The sequence below is a fragment of the Pteropus medius genome, unplaced genomic scaffold (assembly GCF_902729225.1).
Source record: "Pteropus medius unplaced genomic scaffold, Ma_sr-lr_union100, whole genome shotgun sequence".
Taxonomy (NCBI): Eukaryota; Metazoa; Chordata; class Mammalia; order Chiroptera; family Pteropodidae; genus Pteropus; species Pteropus medius.
In genome coordinates this window covers 544,883-567,022 of record NW_024356335.1, presented here as the reverse complement: position 1 = coordinate 567,022, position 22,140 = coordinate 544,883, and the positions used below count along the sequence as shown (strand labels likewise).

At 51.3% G+C, this 22,140-nt stretch overlaps 1 protein-coding gene across 27 annotated transcripts in view; it reads left to right on the top strand.

The window, feature by feature from the left end:
- The window catches only part of DENND1A (DENN domain containing 1A), a 459,444-nt gene that overhangs the window by 403,871 nt on the left and 33,433 nt on the right, over nucleotides 1-22,140 (top strand). For 23 of the 27 annotated variants that reach the window (XM_039861385.1, XM_039861390.1, XM_039861381.1 and 20 more), the window contains one exon: nucleotides 3,499-3,630. In XM_039861385.1, the coding sequence (XP_039717319.1) occupies nucleotides 3,499-3,630 (132 nt within the window). Of the gene's footprint in view, nucleotides 1-3,498; nucleotides 3,631-13,162; nucleotides 13,261-15,054; nucleotides 20,976-22,140 lie in introns of those variants that run through there. The other 4 variants (XM_039861401.1, XM_039861406.1, XM_039861404.1 and 1 more) reach the window with 3 other exon arrangements.

Sequence of the window (22,140 nt, the reverse complement as noted above, 5' to 3'; positions counted from 1 at the left end):
AATCAGCCCCATTGTTAGATGCTTATGTCAGTTCCAGTCTTTTCTAGGCAAATGTCCTCATAGATAAAACCTCTCAGGGATTCTTAATTATTTCTTTAGGATACATTTCTAGAAATGAAATTAATGGGCCAAAGGGCATGCACCTCTTTAGGGTGTTGACATAAGTTGCCAATTTGTGTTCCCACCAGAAGGAAATGGAAGTGCCGTTTTTCCCAAGTTTTTTTTGCCGGCACCTTCTCAGCGAGCTCATAGGCCACAACTTCTTTAATCATGGGAGCAAGACTGGCTGTCACTGGATCCCTTCTATGGGTAACATCTCTGATGGTAGATGCAGTCGAGGATGTGAACTGGCCCCCTCTCTTTCTTGGCCGGGGCTCCTCCCACACTCTACTCCCCAGAGAGGAAGCAGTTGTCCTTCCCCAGGTGGAAGAAATCGCGCAGAGTGAATGCGCTGGTGGACAAGGCCCGAGACTTTGTGAGAAGCCTTTGCACCTTCGGGTCTTCTAGCTAAAAAAAAAAATTAATGTGCTGCACTGCTTTTTGACACACAAGCACATTTGTGTGTTGGACATATTAGCCTTCCAAAGGTGAAGCTCAGCTGTACAAAGATTTATTGGAGAGCATTTACTGCGTTCAAGGCTCTGGAGCAGAGAACTCAAACCCCAAAGAATTCACAGCCTATAGGGATAAGATAAGTCGGTGTCCAGGTATCATAAGGCATGGCAGCATAGGATCATGTAAGAAAAAGGGTTTCTAAGAAGGCGATCACGGCCGCTGACTTGTTAAGCACCTTCTCAACTCAATGCCTTCCCTTGTGCTGTTGTTAAGGGTGATAAGGTTTAGAGGCCTGAAATCACACAGCTCTGGGTTCCTCTACTTTCTGGCTCTGTGGCCTTGGGGAAGTTGCTCTCTCCGAGCCCCGTTTCCTCACCTGTAAAAGAGTGATGCCCCTCCTCTTCACCTCATGGTAGTTGCGCAAAGTAGGGCAGGGAAAGGTCAGGATCTAGGAAAGTGCCTGCCAGTAGGAGGCGCTCGCCACGGGGCAGGTTTCTTTGGAGATGGTGCTCTTCCCGTTTTTTTTGCAGGATAAGGATCTAACATTCAATTTGCACGGTACTGTCACGTTTTTTTCAAAGCTTCCTCACATCTCATTCCATTTAACTCATTGTCCCAGTGGCTTTGAAGTTTCTCAAGCAGGTGGTGGTCTCCCCATTGTAAAAATAAAGAAATAGGTTGCAGAGAGGTTGAGTGAGTTGGAAAAATCAGACCGCTAGTTGGTGGTAGAAACGAAACTAGGAGACGATGTTTTTACGCATAAGCTTAACTAAGACGCTTTCCCAAAACTACCGCGTACATTTTCTAAATAGCTGTCATTTTACAGGTTTCATCGCTATCGATATTTTTACTGTGTTACCTTACTGCTCCGTTTTTTTTTTTCCTTTTTTTCAGCCAATCACTCATATACACGTGCAATATTTTTCCTAAACAAAAAGTGAAATTTTTTTAGTTTGGCTTTACTCAACCTTTTGTGGCTGTCCTTTCCGTAACCCCTCCAGATCCCAAATGCCCCTTATGCCCTTTGCTACTTTCTGGCGAAAAGGAGTCGGCCCCTCCCCCCCCCCACCAAACCCTAGCCTGACCCTTTGTTCCACTTGACCTGAGCACCTTAGGTCAGCCCTCTTTCCAAAAGAGCCCTTTCTAATTGGCTGTCGGCAACCTCTCTCATCACTGAGCCTGAGCCAGGCCAAGACTTACGGGCCACTTGATGCAAGCCCTGCCTGCAAAAACAAAAAGTCCTCATCCCTTGTGTCCTTACCAAGCAGAACAGAGGCATTAGCTAGGTGTATGGGGTTGACTTTACACACACACACACACACATGCACATACACACACACACACACACACACACACACAGATTCCTAGTTTTTTGAACACCTTATCAACAGGTATTCGATTATTACTGAGTACCGTATATAGTACGTTATTAATAATGTCCTAGACACTTTTATGTTGCATTATCTCCTTTACTCCTCATAGCTACCATATCCCCATTACACAGGTAAGACTGAGGCTCACAGATGTAACATCTGTTTCATCTTTAATGCGTTATTCAATAAAGGACCAATTTCCACCATGTGCCACCATTCTCTTTGGCTGAGAAATTAAGAGCAACCAATGATCAAGTCTTTATGTTTAGAATTTAATGAGTGCTAAGGGTGCGTGTATTGTTGACCACAATGTGTATCTTTTTTGCAATCAAAATAATTGGAAATTTATTATTTCTGTGAGTTATTTTTATTTGAATAGTGAGTTAAACATATTTTATTTGTGCATTTCTTCTCTGCCTTGCTCCAATGATGATTTAAGCAACTTTCCTGACTTGAATAAAGGATGAGGTCCTCATTGTACAAGTGGGCACCACCCATCCCCCAAAGAACCATGTGTATAGTCAGCTGCCAGCATTAGCCAGATGAGCCATTACCTGCCTTTTTCACATTGGGGTTTTTCCTTTCCTTTAATTTGACTTTATGAGTACAAATTAAATGTAAACTTCTGAATTTAAAAATATTATTGTGGTTCCCTCCATTTTCTCCAAGAAATAGAATCCGAACTCAGATTTCAGTCTCTTCCAGAAAGACAGACAGTAACATCATCACAACTGTGGAAGAAATGTCCACACTCTCAAATAATCAAAGTAATGCAAATTAAAAACAATGAGATCTAATTTTTCACCTCTTAAATTAGCGATACATTTTTAAAACGATAAGGCTAACGAGTACTGTGAAACTGATAACACATCCATTGCTGGTAGTGGTGTAAATTGGAAAGCAATTTGGTAGAATGAATAAAAAGCCTTAAAAATGCTTGTATCTTTTGACCTAGTAATTTCATTCCTAGGGATTCCCGTAAAAGAAATAATCCAAAAGAAAGAAAAACTTCAGTGTTTATTACTGTGGTGTTTAGAAGGAAGAAAAGTAACAGCCTAAATTCTTGGTAGCAGTAGAACGATTTGTTAAATTATTCTATATCGGCTCAGTGAAATATTATGCATCCATTAAAATTATTATAATGACTGTATAACACCGTGGAGATGCTTATAATATAGTAGGGAACAAATAGAATGTAAAATTATGGATGAGCTGTGATCGCAAGTAATTTTTAAATGTCTGCATGTGGACAAAGTGAATATGTAAAAATGAAAATAGCCATGTTAGGTAGTAGGATGAAGGGTCCTCCCCCCCAAACCCCAGTACCCCAGTATGGTGAATTATTATATTGTCTTTGTAATTTAATGGGTATGATTTTGGTTTCTCTCATCCTTCAAAGTCAAAGAGCCAAGTTAGCCTTCCGTTTCCTTCACCTCCAGCAGAAGGACAGGCTCTAAATGTCCCAGGGGAGTTCCGTGGCAGGCCGCTTAGCTGGGGTTGGAGGGAGCACCTGTGCTCACTGTTAAGTGCCGAGATCCCGACATCAACCTCGACTGGCTTCTCCCTGCAGGACATCGCGGAGAATGGCTGCGCCCCCACCATGGAAGAGCAGTTGCCAAAGACTGCACCGTCCCCACTGGTGGAGGCCAAGGACCCCAAGCTCCGAGAAGACCGAAGGCCAATCACAGTCCACTTCGGACAGGTATGTGCCCTCGCCTGCCGGCTGGATGGGTTTTGTTGGTTTCTTAGCGGAAGCTGTAGCACGTGCAGCAGGCAGTTTTTCATTTCAGCTCTTTTTGGCAAAACAACGCCGTGGAGCTTGTACACCTTCGAGTGTTTATTTGGTGCAAACATTTTGACGGTGAATTTTCAAAATTTTTGAGGAAGCAGCGTGGCTCTGGTCGTAAACTAGCCGAACTCTTGAATGAAGTCATTAAATGCAGCTGCCGCCTCCCCGACTTCAAGGCACTTCGTTCCTTTAAGGTGCCTCTGTTAGCTAAGCATCTCATTAGAACCCTTTAGCATCCCAGGCCCTTTTCTGCACCTTCAAATAAAAGGCAACCAGCGAAGTCTTAAAAAAAAAAAAAATCAATTAGGAGTTCTTTATTAATGTACTTCCTGAAAATCAATATCGGGAGTCGTGCTTCTCAGAGTAAACAGCCACACCGTGGTTCTAGAAATTCGACTCTTTAACCAACTATTTTCGACAACCTGAGCGTTTGAACATTGTCTGTTTTCTTATCTCGTAAGTAAAACATTGTACTCTGCATAGAAACTGAAAAATGTTTTAAATCTATTTCCTACCAGTGGTTATATTTTTGGTTGAAAAGAATTGTCTACCCTGCCCTGCTTCCCTCGAAATGATTCTCTTGGTTGGCAAGTCATAATTTTTTGATTTAGGAGAAATGGCTCCGTTAGCAAGATATGACCGTAACAGGAATTTGCAAGGTTCTTGCAGTATTCGGAAATCACCTGGTTCTTTAGACATGTATTAGGTGAGGCATGATTAAAATAGTCTGTGATTTTATCTTAAATATGATTGCCTTTTTATAACATAAAGGAGCTAGGGGCATACCTTTAAAATGTCCTGTTTTTAACGGGTATTTATCAAGTATCTACTACGTACCAGGTATTGAGCTATTTAGAAATGAAGGGAACTAAGGACACTATTACTATGGGCTATTATTATAGGGGTGAGTTCGTTAAGACCTAAGACTCTTTCTCTGTGATCAGTATTTTCAGTTAATATATTCATACATCTTAAACTTGGGGAGGTTCACCCCTCTTTTCAGATTTTACACTTAAAAGAGATGTTATAAAAATTGAAATGTAGCACAAGGAAGAAGCATCCATGGGGCAGTGTTCATCTGCTTATCTTCCAGCTGTGCTGGCTCTTGCACCCCTGGAGAGCCGCCCCCGCCCCCTGCCCCAGCGCGCGGGTTCAGGCCCTGCTGGGGGAACCTGCCCTGGCTCCCCAGCTGGGTTTGCTGAAAGCCCAGCCCCCCAGTTGTCGGCAGCGTGCGTTCCAGAGCCAGCTTCCTGCCCGCCTTTGTCCTCATTCCTGCACACGCCAACCTTCCCATGAAAAGAGCCCCTCGCTGGAGTTTGGAGCCCATTACAGAGAAAGAGGGGGCGGGGGAGAGGGATTTCATGGTGTTAAACATTCCATTTCGAAACACAAAAAAGGAGGCCCTATTTGAAATGGAGAAAGACCTTCTTTCCATTCCGGCGAGAAGTAGAGATGCTTTAATGTCATTCCCAGCTAAATGCAGAATAAGAGAGAGTGTGTGTGCACGCGGGTGGGGGATAAACAATTAAAAAAGCCACCCCAAATTCTGTTGAAATAAGAGCTGTCTGTGCCTTCACAGGTCTGTAAACTGGAGAGGATGAAAGTGGCTTTTTTTCCCCGTTTGTCACTTCCCTCACGTGGCTGCCAGCATTATGCAAGTGTACAGGAAGGCAGGGTTTTTTTTTAATGCATGCATGCGGATTAAGGTCAAGCCCCGAGTATCAGCCATGCAGCGGGCTCTCCCTTACAGCTGCAGCCGCTGAGCCTACCCACAGCCGCGAGATGCCTTAATTGAGACGTGCTGTCAAAGTGACAAACACATTTGCATACAGTCTACACTCTATTTATTTTCTCTGGAAAGGTCTACAGTCTGCTGTTGGTTGAACATTCTTAATCAGTTTGCTGTAAGTGAACTGCCAGCTAAGCTCACTTGTGCCGGCCGCTTCTTCATTAGGTGACAGATTAGCTGCTGGGGGATGGGCCAGGGAAACCACAGACCCTTTCTTTTAACTCTTTCTGGCTTTGCCCCCATGCTTGGCTGTCCTTCAGTCCTTCCCCAGGCTCCTGGTTTGATGGGCCGTTGACCGGAACAAGCAGCATTTCAAGAGCACCTACTACTGGCGGGCATGAGTTTTAGGAACTTCACATTCTTCTCAAAGAACAGTCTTTTGAGTTCCATTTCAAAAATGTTGCCACACTCTCCAATCATCTATACTATTTTCTTTACTTGATATTTTCCTTTAAACAGACTCAGACCTGACATCTGTACCAACTTCAACCTCATCTTAAACGATGATGACAAAACATAGGCTTGATGTACTGGTCCAGGTTTTTTCTAAGCCATATCAAAAAAATTTTTTTTGAAGTGTCCATCCATGTGTCACCTGAGCCACTAGAAAACGTATCATTTCTGCCACAGCTCTGAGGAAGGGGTTTTTTTAGCCACATTTCGTGGCCACATTTCGTGGCCACGTCACCAGCCCAGAAACCCAGAACAGTCCAGCCGCAGCTGCCTCGCCATGCAGAGACTTCAGCTGTCTGGTAGTTCTGCTGAAGCTAATGTATCCCTCCAGAATCATTGGAACCAGCCAGACAGGGCACGCTAACCTCAGAAAGACCCCTGTATTTCTGTGGAAACTTAGAGATGGAGGCTGTTGAGATCATTACATCTGTCCCTTCGCCTCACAGAGCCGGTGCCCATGTAGCCAGCCGGGGGTGCCCCATGGAGACATTCGGCAGGGCCGCAGGGAGCCCGGCGGTGGCCTGTGCAGAGCCCTCGGGCAGCAGCTGGGGCTGGGGGCGGCAGCGAGAGGGAGCCACGGGAGAGCAGGTGCTCTCTGGCCTCGCTCTGCCTCACTAGAGCGTCTTCCTTCGAGGCTGCGACATTGCTTCGTTTAATTATGCATCTGTTCATCCGCGTATTGAGACCTACCGTGTGCAAATAATAATAATAATAATAATAAGTCCTTGTGAGAAAGAAAAGAGAGAGACACCAGCAAATGGACAGAGGTGACCTCTTCACCCCCAGGACCCAGGTCCCAAATTGGACCCTGTACTTAAAAGGTATTTTGTCAACAGACTGGACTCACTAACAATTCGGCGGTTTTCTAAAGCAGACACGCAGTGCCACTCAGAGCTGGTGATGAGCCATGCTGATGGTTCCAGACAAGAGCAAAATAGATGGATTTTTAGTTAGGCTGTGATCCTTATCGTGTCTGGTTTCTTTAAAGGGTTCAAAAACCTCAAATAACTCGAGAATGCCTCTTCCTACCTTGGAAAAGTATTTAGGTTTAGCGCGGGTTTGAATAACTCTTTCCAGCTCCCAAATTCAGGATCATGAAATAAGGCCCAAGAGACAGTCAAATGAGATAAAAATGCCAGCCTTTTTATTGATTGGCTGAAAGGAAGATACTACTTTAGACTTGAGACCAAGTAGGCTTGCTAAAACTTTACCACAGAATTAAAAAGACTGAGTTACGCCACCAGGATAAGTGGACAGTGGCAGGCAGTGCCCAGCTGGGCCTGTGGCCTGGCTGCTCTGCAGGAGAGAGCGAGAAGGGTGCCTCTCTGGTTCACAAACTGGCCCCGTACGTGGGGGCAGGGGGGCAAGGAGAGACCGAAGAAAGAGGCAGGCCACCCTAGGTGGTAGGCGGCGGGGTTAATGAGTAAGGGAACTTACCCTACAAGGCTTGTCTTGGGAGACCACTGGCCCAGGGGATCTCTGCCAGCATCTTAGAAGTTTATATTGAGGCTTTGATGGGTCTGGTCATGTAGACCATCCAGATGGTCTCAAGAATTCGTTGCTCTCTTGAGGCTGCACCCTTGAAAATGATGCTCACTGTAGGAACGGTGGGGAGAGTTATATTCCAGGGACAAGAGGCATGAGGAGCCTCCGCTGGCCCAGGTCCAGTTCTCAGGTCGGCTGGCAGTCACATCCTCTTGATGATCCCCTCCCCGCCCCCGACTGCAGATGTGGAGCGTGGGACATGCTCAGTCCCTTCTCCCAAGCCTCTCCTCCCACTCTGGGTAGGAGTGAGTGAGAGGGCGCAGAGAGAAGCTAAGGACCCCCCGTGCACTCTTCCCCTGGGATGGGGAGTGGACATTCCCTCCTTTCTGTGGCTGTGGAAGGGACAAGGAAGCAGTGTCCTCCCCAGCAGGGCCTAGGTGCCCCTCAGCCAGAACACCTCGCTTTGACCCTTCCCCTTCTGAGGAATCAGCAGAGACACACCCCGAGGAAAACTGCCCTGCTTCCCCGCATTGAATAAGATGGAGGGGCCACCAGGCGCCCTCACATCTGTGCTCATTTCACTGACTCTACCATCGGCTGGTAAGGGAGAAGGCGTCATACCCATTGTACAAACGAGGAAGACATTTGCTTGAATTAGTAGCTACTTCAGACTCCACAGCCGGCAGCACCTCTGCCTCTCTCGGCTGTGTGCAGCTCTCCACGCCTGGCTCGGGGAACTGGGCTGGCTGTGGGAGCCCAGTGACTGGATCCTAGCCCTGGACGTGTGCTGCCAGGGGCGTGGTGCTCGGCCAGGGTTTGGGAGGTTGGGGCTCCCCTGAGGGCAACGTGGCGGAGCCACTCCAGAGCCCCCTTGGTTGTGTTTCCCCCAATCGATTGATCCTGCAGAGTAATTGCCTGCCTTCCGATCTGATAAGTTCCAAGGACTGCGCATTGGAAATTGTCCCAGTTTTCTAAGTTTCTCTGGTGTAAAGTTTGAAAAGCCAGTTTAACGACCAAGCCTAAACCAAGCCCTCCCAGAACCCTGGGACTCTGGCTTGAATATACCCCCGGGAGCGGCTGTTGGAACGTGGTGTCCTGCTGTCTGTGTGTCTGGGGAGTTCTGGCTTTACAAGCACGAGCCAGTTTCAAGTTGGGCTGGAAAATCCGGCCAGCCAGCGAATGGCTTCTCAGCACCCTAGGCTCCGAGTGCCCTGAGAAGTCCCTTCTGCCCTGTCGAGCTTGGAAGTCACACGTGATTCCCTCCAATTTAGCCATTGCCTCCCCAATACCGGGGACACCCCTAACCACAGGCCTGGGTCGCTCCCCCACACTCAGAGCCTCTCCCCGTCGCCCCCCGGATACTGCTCAGTCCCACTGGTCTCCATCACCTCTGTCACAGCCTTGCCTCAGGCTGCGTCATCACTCACCTGGATTGTTTCTCAGTCTAACTAACTGGCCTCCCGGCCTCCAGGCTCACTCACCGCCTTCCTCAGGTGGCCTTGCAGGGTCCACCTGCAGCATACACGAGTGGCCATGTCACCTTGCTCCTCCTAGCCTCCCTAGAGGTTCCGTCTTCACCCTCGGCCTGGCCCATGAGGCCCTTTGGGATCTGCCTGTCACCCTCAGAGCAGGTCCTGTTTGTAAACACGCCTGACTCCCTTACAGGGACGTGGTTGCTGCTGTCCCTGTGCTGCCCGAGGACGTGGCACACAACCTTGTCATTATTTTTCTAATGCTTGTCGTCTCCCCTGAGAACATGGGCCTCTTGAAAGTTCACCGCAGAGTCTAGCGCTAAACCTCTTGGGGTTTTATTGTCGATGTGGATTTTTAAATTGATTAATGATTGATCGTTGTTGTTTAGGTATTTGCTGTGTATCCAGCAAGTTTTTTAGTTTTGCTTCAGCTGCTATGCTTATAGTTCTGTTCATCTGAAGAAGCATGAATATTCTATTAATGACCCAAAACTACTTCCAAATCACTCTGCACAAATAAGGATTCTTTTCCAAGCAGAGACATCTTTGTATCATAGGAGTTTAGATCCTGTCTCATTTTGTTTTGTGTTTTGAGCTCCTATGGTCCAGTCATACATACCCCAGGAAAGGAGGGGAGGGGCAAGTGGCGGGGAGGGCAGGGACACCACCATGCTCCCAGGATGGGTCACCAGGGAGGAGGGGAGCCGGGGAGAAAGCAGTCAAGGGACAGAAAGGCCTGGCGTCCCTTGAATTACATCAAGTAAAGCAAAGATTTCAACTGTAAAAGAGACAAAACTACATAAGTATGAACTTAATTTGGATTTTTTTAAAAATGTTTTAGAAACATTCTTGGAAATGTTGGAAGATTTGAAGATGGATTGGGATGTCAGTGGGCTCGATAGAATTACGAACATTGTGGTTTTTGTTCCTCGGAGGTACACATTTTAGGGGTGACGCGCCATGACGTCTGAAGCTCGTTTTCAGATGGTATGGCCAAAGTCACACACACACACAGATTCTTCACAGAGGGAAAGCGGATACAGCCCCCCGGATATTTAACTGCTGAGAAGCAAAGGCTGATCAGTTGGTGGAGGCAGCGTGCTACAGGGGACAAAGCACAGATTTTAGAGTCAGGCAGCTCTGTACTGGGATTTCAGCTGTCACTAGCTAGCCAGTGACCTTCAGTAAGTTACTGAACCTCAGGGAATTTACATAGGGATGATACTTCAAACCCATGTCACAGGTCCTTATAAGAAGTGAGTGACAGAGATGTTGTGCATCTCAGTGCCAGCACACGGGCCCTCAGTAAATATCAGTCTCTTCTCCAGTGGGGAGAAGTGGAGCCAGCTGTCACTCACTGATGTAGCCTCCTCGCTCTCAGAACATAACACAGCCCTCGCTGGCAGCCCTCCTGCGTGTGCACACTTGTAACTGACCTGCATCCCTACAGCTCTCGGTGGGAAAGTCAGCACCCAAACCCAGCGGGCTAGCATCATCGAGCAGAGGGGGAAAGGTGCTGGCGCCACGGCCAGGAGATGGTCCTGGGAAGAGCAGGTGGTGGTGCCCGAGTCTGACTCCGGCAGTGAGCGGAAGGGGCCAAGGCGCAGGTTGGGGCAGCAGGTCCGAGTGAGCAGGTGAGCGTCGTGGTCTGCCGTCCACAGGCTTGTTCTTGGCCTGGCTTACAAGCCCCACAGTCCAGAGGCAGAATTCTCTGCACGCTGCTCCTTCAAACCGTCTTTCCAAATCATAGTGCCCCTTTTCTGTTGCCTCTCTTTCTGCTCTCTCTATCCTACCTTCGTCTGAGAACGTGGGCGCTACCGTGGTGGTTCCCCTGCTCCATTCCCTCCAGTTCCTGCTTGTATCCAGCCCCGGTGCCAGCTGCAGGGTGACCATGAGATGGCTCTGCCTTCAGTCCTGGCCAGTGGCTGTCCAAAGCGGTTTTGACTCATTCACTGCCATTTCCCAAAGCAGCATGGTCCCTTACTGGTCGTGGGTTTGTCGGGTGTGTCTGGCAAGGGCAGCTGGCTGGGCCTGTCTTTTCTGGTGGCCTCACTTTGTCATAGCGCAGTCCAACCCAGAGACAGCTTTGTGGTGGGAGCTTAACAAAGCCAGAGCTTGCTCCTCTGAGCAGGCGTGTCCAATTTCAGGAGGAAAAACTTGCCAATCAAAAAAGAGGAATCGGATCCTGGAAATTCATAAGGATTGAATTGAAAATCCCAAAGGTTTCCGGTTAAGTGTCTGGTGTTGCCTTCCCAGATAGCACGGTGGTCCCCGCCCCGTGTCTGCGGTTTCAGTGACCGGCCGTCACTCGTAGTCCAAAAATATTCAATGGAAAATTCCAAGAAAAAAACAATGAGTAAGTTTTATTTCGCACGCCATTATTAGTAGTGTGATGACAGCACCCGCCACCCCGCCCGAACACGACTCGTCCGTCTGTCCAGCAGAGCCACGTTGCCCACGCTTCCCCCGCCACCACCCGGTACGCACTTAGAGGCCATCTCAGTTAGCAAACTGTCAACAGTATCACAGTGCTCGTGTTCAGGTCACCCTCGTTTGACTTAATAACGGCCCCAAAGTCTCTCACGTGGCTTTTGTCACAGTAGATTGTTCTAAGTTCTATTTAATTATGTTATTGTTGTTAATCTCTTGCTGTGCCTAATTTATAAATTAAACTTTGTCATAGGTACATTTGTACATAAAGGAGAAACACAGTGTATATAGGGTTTCGTACTGTGCGGTTTCAGGCATCTTCTGGGGGTCTTGGAATGGGTCGCCTGCAGACAAGGGAGGACAGCTGTGTTCCTCACACGGGAAGCTCGGCACCAAGGGTAGATCTCCTGATGTGCCGTGAAGGGCTGAGAAATGTCAGCAGCCACATGAAAATCCAGGTTCAAAGTAGCAATTTGCTATCTAAGCTGCCGGAACTGACCTCCACTCTGCACAGGTTAAGTAAGGATGACCACAGAAGGGCCGGGAGCCAAGGTCAGCCCCTCCTCCTCCTGGGTCTTGGGCATTTTAATGACAGTTTGAGCACCACTGTATGCTAGGCATCGGGATGGTGTAGGAGCCGGGGTACGAGGACGAATCACTCGCCATGTGCCAGGCACCGTGCCCAGACCTAGAGAAACGGGTCTGTGTTCCAATTCCAGGTGCCATGCTAGGCGAGTCCCACAGCTTGGCTCCTTAATCCTTGGAGCCACCCTACGGGGTCTCGGGTATTATCTCCTCTTGCAGAAGAGACAGGCTCAGAGAGGATGGAGACTCAGCCAGGGTTTAGAGCCCAGAAGCAACAGTCGAGATTCAAAGCCACGTTGCTTGTTACTAGAGCTCCGGTTCGAGCCCCAGCTCTGTGCCGAGAGCTTGGCAGTTTCCTGCTGGGTTTGTAGTGCTGGGGCCGGTGCAGCAGCCTAGGTGGGTGGCCCAGGATCTCGGGATGTTCTGGACCGCAGGCAAGGCCTCGTTCCTGGTTTCCTTCCAAATCTCGGGCCTTCCTTAGTTTCTGGGCCTCAGTTGGCACCAAGACATCAAGTAAGCTGGTCCCCTGCACCTGGTGTAGACTGTGCAGCTAACCCACCATCGGACACCAAAGGCATGCTGGGTGCTCTCCTGGTGCGTGTGAGGGAGTAGACTGTGGGATAAAAACTGGGCGTATGTAGGAGTTAGTATTATGGGTGTCAGGAACCAGTCCAGCTCCAAAGACCAGAAGCTGGGCCTGTACTGGGGGTCTGTGTCAGTTAGGGTATTTTGGGTTGCAAGAGACATAAAACCCAAAAGACAGATTGTTGGAAGTCGTGGGCTCCTACTGGCGTCGTGAATGGCTCGATCCAGGTGTGAAGTCATGGCGATCAGACCCAGTGTTTTGCTGCATTTCTTAGCTTTGCCTCCTCTGCCAGTGTCATCCTCAGGCAGACTCTCCCCGCCTGGTGGCAGGCTGACTGCGGCAGCCTCAGACCACATCCTTCCAGGTGTAGGACCAGCAGAAAAGCGAGTGTGTCACTGCTAGTGACTTCCACACAAGGCATGAGATTCCCTCATCAAACCAACTTTGATCATGCACCTACCTCGGCCGATCATTGTGGCCATGGGTGGGGCCCTGCCTACAACACAGACCCAAGAAGTGAAGGAGAGGTGCTTCCTGGAAAAGAAATGGGGACTCTTTTCAAAAGAAGGGCAAACAGATCAAATGGATAAATGTGCACAGAAGCCAAACAGACTGCCCCTCGTTTGTGTTTTTTGTCTCATGCAGAGCTGTGGGGATCTTAACACCAAGAGAGTTTGCATGCCTGAGAGTCCAGGTCAGAGATCAACCAGGGCACCAGATAGGGGACAGAAGAGCAACGACAGGTCAGTGCATGGCAGGGAGGTCAAGGCCAGCAGTCGCAGGTTATAGGGACGGGCACAGTTGTCTGTGATGGCGCCTGGAAACAGGGTGTGGCAGGTCAGCTGTAATCCAGCACCCAGGAGTGGAGAAAAAGCCAGGAAATGAGCTCACTTCCTTGTTCGGCCACCACTGATACCTACTCTGTGCCATTCTATGAAAACAAGAGTGTCAGTGACACAGTCCCTGGCTCCAGGGAGCCCACGGTGGGTGGTTTAACTTAACCCCGATGGATGGAATCCATCTGGTAGGTTTGAAAGGCCCAGATCTGTGCTGTGTGGTCGTGCCATGGGGCATCTCAAAGTCCCCTTCTCATTTTAAACTCCAACCAGTTTGGTCCTCGGAGTGATTCCCCGCCAGCATGCTCAGGAGGTGCCCGTCACTGCTGCCTTGCTGGAGATCACTGCAGAATAAATGCAATGTTTAATTAACAACCTTGCTCTTCCCCAGCTTCAAGGACTAGGCAGAGAGCTCATTTCCCTAGGATGATGGGAGCAGCCTTCTTCGGGCTGTCTCAGATACCTGGCGAAGGTTCTGAACCTGACAGGCCGAACACCCCCAGCTTCTAGCCTGCACTGGGAGACGTGGCAGCTGACTTCCTGTTCAGGCCCCGGAATTGTCTGCACCTGCCCACGCAATCCCCGTTGCTTCCTCCGGCTGGTTGCTGTAGAGAATTCTTACCTTTTAAATCACTCTTTTGGCCCCAGATATATTCTTGAGAAGTTTCACAAGCTTCCCTCGCTGCCATGTCTTCGTCTGTCCTTGGCCTTCCCCAAACCTGCCCCACCCAGTTCCACCAGCACATCAGCCCCGCTGCATCCGCGCGTCCCTTATGTGCCTGGGTGGTCTGTCCCTCTCCCCTGGTCTGTGAGGCACGGAGGGCATCAGAAAACTCCAGCAAGTACTGAGCTGGGTGGGCCCTCCAGTTGTCCAGAATGTGAGTCCCTTGCCAGGATCCCCCACCACACCCGTGGTCCCAGCCCCACCTGACGGTCAGGAGAACTTACCCAGCCTTCAAGACCTGCCAGAAGTCACCCCCGCCCAGGCCCCCTGCCCACAGCTGGGCCTTCTGGGCTGGAGGTACCTGCCGCCCTCCACTTGCAGCCAGCTCCTCTCACTCTGCATGGCTCGGCTGAGCACCCCCACCCTGGGCAGAGTCCCTTCTCCTCTCCAGTCCCCAGCACCCAACTCCACCGCTCTTCACAGGCCGAGCTGGGCGTTGGAGGGTCCCAGAGATGGACCACCGTCTCCACAGCCAGGGATGGCCTCTCTCTTCTGTTCCCCCAACAAATGCCCATCACCCTCTCGGGGCCCAACTCAAGCACCCCTCCTCCCCCAAGCCCTCCCTGACTGGGACTCCAAGCAGAGCCATTCCCACCCCGCTCTGGGCCAGCACTGTCCCTTTGCCTGGCCCACTGTCCCTGGACTCCTCTCTGTAACCCTAGCACCCTCACTGGGCCGGGCACAGACGAGCTGCCCAGTGAGAATCCAGGGGATGGCCGAGTGGTGAGCGGAATCACGGGAGGGGGCAGGGACCGCTGTGCCACACCTGCGCCCGAGAGCAGCGTCAGTTGCGCAGAGCCGGCAGCCCCACAGGGCGGCCGTGGTAGTGCCCGTGTTCACTCTGGGACCTGCGTGCGGCACCGCGCATGAGTGACAGGCCTCCCGCGTCCCCCAAGTCTGTCAGAGTTCAGCTGTGTGACAGTGGGGTCGCTTCGCCAGAGGGCTGACCAGAGCCTAAAAACAGCCTTTCTTTTAAGGTCTGTGCTGGAGCCGGGGCGGCTTAGAATCCAGCTCCCTGCCAGGCAGCTCGCCCAGCAGGATGAGAGCGGGAAATCAGATTCTGCAGAACTGAGGAGGCATTTTCTCAGATTAGAATTCTCTGTGCCAAAGGTGGGGAGTTTATCGCAGTAGGGAAGGGGAAATATTGAAAATAAATCATATCCCACAAGCAGAATCCTCCAGGAGAGTTAGCTCAGTGTCTGTGGCTGTGCAGGGCGTCCTCGCCTTGTGGCCACAGGACCGCTGTGCCAGGAGCTGCCTGTCACATTGTGCACATCCGTCCCTAGGTAATGGGGACTAGGTAAATTATCAACCTGGCTATGCCCAGGGGAAGGCATGACAAGGACTGAGAGATGGCAGGGTAAAGAGAGGTCAGATGGATTGGGTTGGTTTTCATTATAATGTGCACCTACTGTGTATGAGCCAGGCCCCTCCACAAGCCTCCTCTCACTTAATCATCTCAACAACAACTATATGATAGATGCACTTATTATCATCCCCAGAAAACTGATGCTCAGAGAGGGTAAGCAACTTGCCCAAGGTCACGCAGTAAGCGGTAGAGCAAGAATTCCACACCAGGCCTGTCAGACGCTGGAGCCCGGGCTCTCCCCTTGCTTGAGGCCTCTCCTCAAGCCCTCTTCCTCAGTGACACCTGGTTCCTGAGGCGCATGGCTGTGGAGATTCAGGTCACTGTTCTGCTTCTCCCTCCCTCCCGGCTAAGGCTCGTGGCTGCTGCCTAGATGTGAGACCTTGCCTTCTCCCCAGGATAAATCTAAGAGCCCCGGGTGCGCCAACACGGGGATGAGAGCAGTGGCGACACTGCCCTTCTGAACGCCTGCCGGGTGCCGGGCCCCTTTCGGCAAAGTCGGGGGCCTTCCCCTTCCGCCCTGGCTGGCAAGACGGGTTCAGATTCAAAGCCCCGGCTCCCACCGTAAGCCCAGCCAGGACCTGGGACAGCTGGGCAGTGGACGGCAGCTTGCTGGCAGCAAAGGCCACGCGCCAGCCTCCAGCACACGCGATCTGAGATTGCACAGACCACGTCCCTACCTTAGATCATTGGTTTTAGCAGGTGAGTGTTACTGTCAGTCCACTTAATTCCATGTCTTCTGGAACAGCGTATCCCATTTCGTTTCTGCTGCGAAGGATTTTTTTTAAGTGTAACAAGAGTAACAAAAGAGAATATGTAAAAAGGAGTTCCCCCGAGGGATGGCTGATTACATCTCACCTAGAACGCGGAGCGTGACGGGGTTAACATGGCCTGCAAGCAGTTTAAGCTGAGTTTCTGAGACGCTGCTGTCCGTCAGCCACATGGTTCCATGGTTACAGCCACCTCTGGGCCCCAGTCACAAACCCCTTCTAGATAGATCCTGTTTGCTCTTCCTGGAGAGGGTGACAGTGAATATTTTCAAAGGGATAGCGGATCCAGCCTTGGCGAGGTGATGCCTTAAGAGGCCACGTGGAATGTAGCAGTCAGCAGAAGGCCAGGAGACAGTGACTCTTCAGTTGTGCTGGCCAGGGGACTGCTCTCCACAGCTACGGGGAGGGAGAAAGGGAAGCTTTGGGCCCAGGACTGTCTGCCAAACACTTTCCAATGCCCACACCATGAGACTAGCTAAGAATTCTTCTTCCCCTGCTGCCCTCCTAGCTTTGCGATTAAAAATCCTGAAGTCTTGGAGTCTTAAGCCAGGAAGAACTCTGAGTTATTCTTTCATGCCCTCAGTAATTGCTTTCTTTACTTATTCAGCATGTAAGAGGCATGTCAGATGCCAAGCCTGGTCCAAGGCCCCAAGGTCACAGAGGAACGAGATATGGTCCTGTTTTCATGGCCACATGGCCACTCATCATCTGAGAGAGACAGTTAAACCATACAGAAAGAAAAGGGCTAATAGATGTAAGTGTGCTGGCTGGAGAGGGGCCCTAAGGATGTCTGGGGGAACCAGGGAAGGCTTCTCAGAGGAGGTGATGTTTCTGCTAGATCTCGAGAGATGAGCTGTTTATCAGGAGCTGGAGGAGGAGAGCATTTCAGGTGAAAAGAATGACATGTAAAGGATAGGGAAGTCGTGACTCTCAACTAGCGTGGGGAAGCAAGAGGCCCGGAGGCAGCTGGTGGGAGTCAGGAGCTAAACGACAAAGGTGGGCAGTGGCCAGGCCTCGGGGGAGCTTGACACCTATCTTGTGGGTGTCAGGGAGCCAGTGAAAGATGAGTTTTGAGGGAATGGCATCTGGGAATATTCATTCTGGGGCCACCACAGGGAGGGGTGGAAGCAGGTGAGGCAGGAAGACCACCAATGATGCTGCTGGTGTTCAGGCAAGAGCCAGTGGGAGCCTGACCTAGGACGCTGCTCGTGGGGGTGAAGCTGAGGGCAAGGTTGAGAGCGATCTCAGAGACCAGACGGGCAGCGCTTGGTGATCCACCATATGCCTCCGTGGGAGCGAGCTCACTCCAGAATGGCACGGGGCCGGACAGAGGCTGTGTTTCTCTTCCTCCAGCCAACGTGTTCTAATGAGATGTGAGGCACAGCCCATGACAAAGGGAGTGTCTGCTGGGCGTGCAGGGCCAACGGATGCCTCCTTCTGCAGCCCAGAGTGACAGACTCTGCCAGGGGACAGAACGGCCAGCCTGGAGGACTTCTGAGACAGCCCCAGCAATGTCTACCAGCCCCCTTCCTGTCTACACTCTCTCTGGGTTCTGTAACCAGGGTACCCGTAGTTTACGGCACCCCTCACCCCCATCCCAGGGTGTAGAATGTTACAGCTCCTGGTCTCTGGGTTGCCAGGTTCTGTAGCATTTCAGGGTGATGTACAGTATTAGGCTAAACCAAGTTTATGGGCAGCCCCTTAAAACGCAAGCCTCTGCCCGTGATGGATGGAGGACGTCCCGTTGTTTAGCCAACCACTTACGGTTTGTTGCAGACCTGCAAGAACCACACACAGGCGTCGTTAGTCCCGTTATGCCAACGACCCCATAAATAAATAGCAGAGTGTGTCTTGGTGCATCAGGGCTAGGGTATGGAAATAGAGGCACTGTATAAATAATACATATTTACAAAATAAATATATCAGTACGTTAGCGTATGCAGCCATAGCCAAATCACCTAGCGTAACAACCACAAAAAGCTCTACGGACCTGCCAGGTGATTGGCTTGCATCCATCATTAGTGTGCATCAGCATTAGAAATGACCGCCGAAGGGAGGGGGTCCTCCTGTCCACTGACCTTGAGGCCTTTGATTGAGGCAAGCGGCGAGGTTGCAGGTGGGCATCCTGACACACAGCTTGTCTGCCAAGGTGTGAAACTTAGCGTGGCCGCGCGTTCCTACAGATGTCTTAAGGTCTGCCGCCAAGCAGAAGGCTGATGAGCACCAAGTCGCAGGATGTGATGGACTGTACCCAGAGGAAAATGGCTGGCTTGGGGGAGACGGGCACGGATATCCTAATTATGCAGATCTGCTTTGGCTTACGAAGGGAACCAGCGGGTTGACTTTCCAAGTGACTCTTACCGTAGCCCTGTAACTTTCAGCCCTTCACCCTGAAGGTGGGGCTGGGTCTTCAGAAAGTCAGTTCCCGGTCTCTGGTGCCCCTTTTTGAGCTCCGAACCCCACTGGGCATCTGGCTGTAACACCTGGAGCTCCGAAGAGGCAGCTGACACAATGGCCGCTGAAGTGGGTGCCCCTCCTCTCGGTTGTAATGGCACAATGCTGGATTTCAGTATTTTAAATGAAAAATATATGCAGTTAGCTGTGCGCTGACAATGTCCTTGAGGATTTGACAGTGAGATTTTCCAGCAGTTGGTCTTCGTTAGGATCCTGGCGGTGTTTAATAAGGCAGTCGAACTGCTGGCACCTTGGGTTCCTGTTTGTTCTCCGAGGGCTCTGGGGCTGCTGCGGTAAGCACATCGACCAGAGCTGATCATTACAAGGGCGTACGCCACCATGAATAAAAATGTCACACGTTTTCCCATCTCACAGCGGTACAAAATGTCAGGCCTGTCAAACACACATTGCAGGGAGCTGTGTGCAGTCCGTACAAATTGGAGAGCTGCATATTCCCCCAGCCTTCTGATATTCTTCATTTGAAGCTGAAGAAAAACAGTTGTTAACCTATTAGCTAGGATTTTAAACTCTGCTGAGGCGGTGGAGGGCAGACTTTGACACAGACAGAAATGTATTCCAGGGTCCAGGAATTTTAAAACCAGGTTCTCCATCCATTTGTTCCGAGGAAAGGGGAAAAAAAAGAAAAAGGAAAAAAAAAAACCTCTCTCTAGTGAACCTGACTGTCTTTCTTTAACAGACACACTGGGGAGATTTGGGGATATTTCACATCTAAGCTTCCCACTTTTGCATTCCACTCAAAAAGTCTCTTGCTTTTTGGGATGGCCCTGGGGCTCAACCTGTTAGACCAGAGCACCTCTAGGCTGGGGGGTTCTTCCTGATCAAAGCATCCTGGAAACGTTGCCAGCCTGGTGGACGGAGCAGCTCGAGTGACGAGGACAATGACCAGTCGGTCTGGATTAGTCAAATGCTGGGCGATGGCCTTACTGGTAATTTGATGCTAGTTCCACAGTCTTGGGCAAGCATTTACTTTGCACTTACCATGTGCGGGCCTCGTGTCCAGAGCCGGGGTCCAGGGGACACAGCGCCACCCTCGAGAAGCCCATTGTCATTTGGGGACGGACAGAAGAAAGTATCCCAGCTCTGTCGAGCCGGAAAGAGAGGGTCAACGTCCAGGGACGGGACAGAGGCTTGAGGGATGAGCAGAGTCCATCAGGCAGGCAAGTGCAGGAAGGGCACACGTGATGAGCATGTGTGAAGGTCAGGGACATTTGATGGACGGACAAGGTAAGGTCTTCGTAGGGCTGGACAGAAGATTGTGGTGGGGCGGGACATGGGTGGTGGTGGCAGAGGCTTGGTCTTCAATGGCCTGCCTGCCAAATACTGTCTACAGAGACATGACCAGCCCCCCGGGCTGCAGGTGGACCCCGGGACACCAGCGGCAGGGAGAGCAATGTGAACACAATCCCCAGCCTCTCTTTCCAAAGGATTCTGTGCGATCCTAGCTTCACGACCGCAAAATCAGGGGCAGATTTTTTCCTTTAATTTCCTAGCGGTGCACCACTTGGGGTGGACATCATCCCGGAGATGATAAATTAGCCTTGGTTTTGCTGAGCTGGCCCTGGCCCTCACGTGCACTGAGCAAACCCTCACCGAATCTGGACCCGGGCCGGGGAAATAAACGCAAGTGGCTGCAAAGACAAATCTCTCTGTGGCCAGGATGGACAGGGGAGAACTCCCCGGCGAGAGGGGAGCACCCTCAGTCTTGAGGGGATAAGTTCCAGCACATTCCCTCTGCCGTTTGTGCGTCAGGTCTGATGGAAGGAGTGTGGGCTTCTTCAGGATCGGACATGCCTGGGCTTGGATCCAGGCTCTGCCACCTGTGAGCTGTGAGGCCTGGTCTGGGCAAGGCACTGAGCCATGCAGCCTCAGGTTTTCATCTGCCAAATGGGGCTTTTCCTGCGGGGTCATTGAGCTGATACCTTGCACGTAATGCACTAGCCTGGGGCCTAGTACACAGCAAGTGCCAGGAAACAGTAGCCCCTGTTAGTATCAGAGGGGGCTTATCTCTCCCAACATCTGGAAGCCCCTCCTTGTATCCCCCACCTTCTGGGAATGTCACCCAAGCACTCTTGATGGCATCCCAGATGGCTACCCTGGTGTAGGTAGCAGCGATGCACACCCTCCTCCTGCTTCTGTCTGGGCAGAGAATGGCACGCGTCAGCAAAGCTCCCTGCCCCTGCGCGCAGCCACCGGCTGCATCTGGTGCCCGACCTCGGGCCACCAATAGGATGCCACCTATTCAGCCGGAGCAGCTGCACCTGACTAAAAACAAAAGGCTCCCCTCCCCCAGCCCACTGCTGGCCCTCCTCCTCCCCCCTCCTCTGGCCCCCAAGTGCCAGGGTCACCCAGCCCCCCCGCGGCCTCTTCCCGCACAGCTGCCTCGCTGCTTTTGTTCGGCATGTGAACTTTCCCGTCAGCCCAGCTCCTTGCACGGGAAGTAATCAGGGATCTTGACAAGGCTTCAAACCACAAATGCCACTACAAATTAACCGGCACCACTACAAAATACTACTGCTGTCAACATCGGGAAGAATGCGCTGCTCTTCAGGACCAGACCGAGCGTCTTTCAGCTCGGCACTCCCCGCACAGAAAGCGCCCAGGCCCAGCCTGCGAGGACGGCCTCGCGAGGTGACTTGTTGGGTCAACTGAATCCTAAGCACACCCTCTCCAGAGACGCTGGCTTACAGGCCCGACAGCAGGTGCAGCGGCTTTTCTTCGAGGCCCACCTTCAGTCCTGAACCCCTCCCACTCCCCACCACAGACAGTGCCTCTGGATGGCAAGGGGCAGGGCGTATCGGAACCGACCACCTACCGAAGACAAAGGCCACCCCACCTGGCGAACCAGGGAGGGGAGATCATGCTAGAGCCTCTCACCAGAGTTTTAGGACTGACCGGGATATTCCAAGTGACACCTGGCCCATCGAAGGTGCTCTGAGATGAGGGCCCCTTCCAGCCTCCCCTTCCCATGAAGCAGCACCGCCTCCTCATCCTGCATGGGCGGGCGGCAGCGTCTGACTAGGCCACGATGGTGCACAAGCCCAACCTATGCAGTGTCACAAGAAGCGCCCCTCCAGGGAACAGCCTGGAGCTTCGAGTTACCTCTGCAGGTGTGTCAGGGCTCCTCGGTCCCAGGTTGCCCGCTGGGGGCCCGGGGCCCTGCCCAGTGCTGCTGACTCAGAGCGAGGGCTGTGGGCCACGAGCACCCACTCTTCCCCAGCCATCCTCGCCGAAGCTCTGAAGCGGAGGCGAGCATTTGATCCTCCCCAACAAGCAGGACCGGCTCTGTCGAGGCTGGACAGAGAGGACTGGAGATAATGACGGGACTTGGGGGACAGGCGAGAGCTGTGCCCAAGAGAGCTAGTTGGGCCTTTCAAAGGAAACACTCCACACAAATATGGCTTCAATACACTCCTTTTCGGAGGCATTTCAAAAGAAGCCCTCTTTTATTTCCA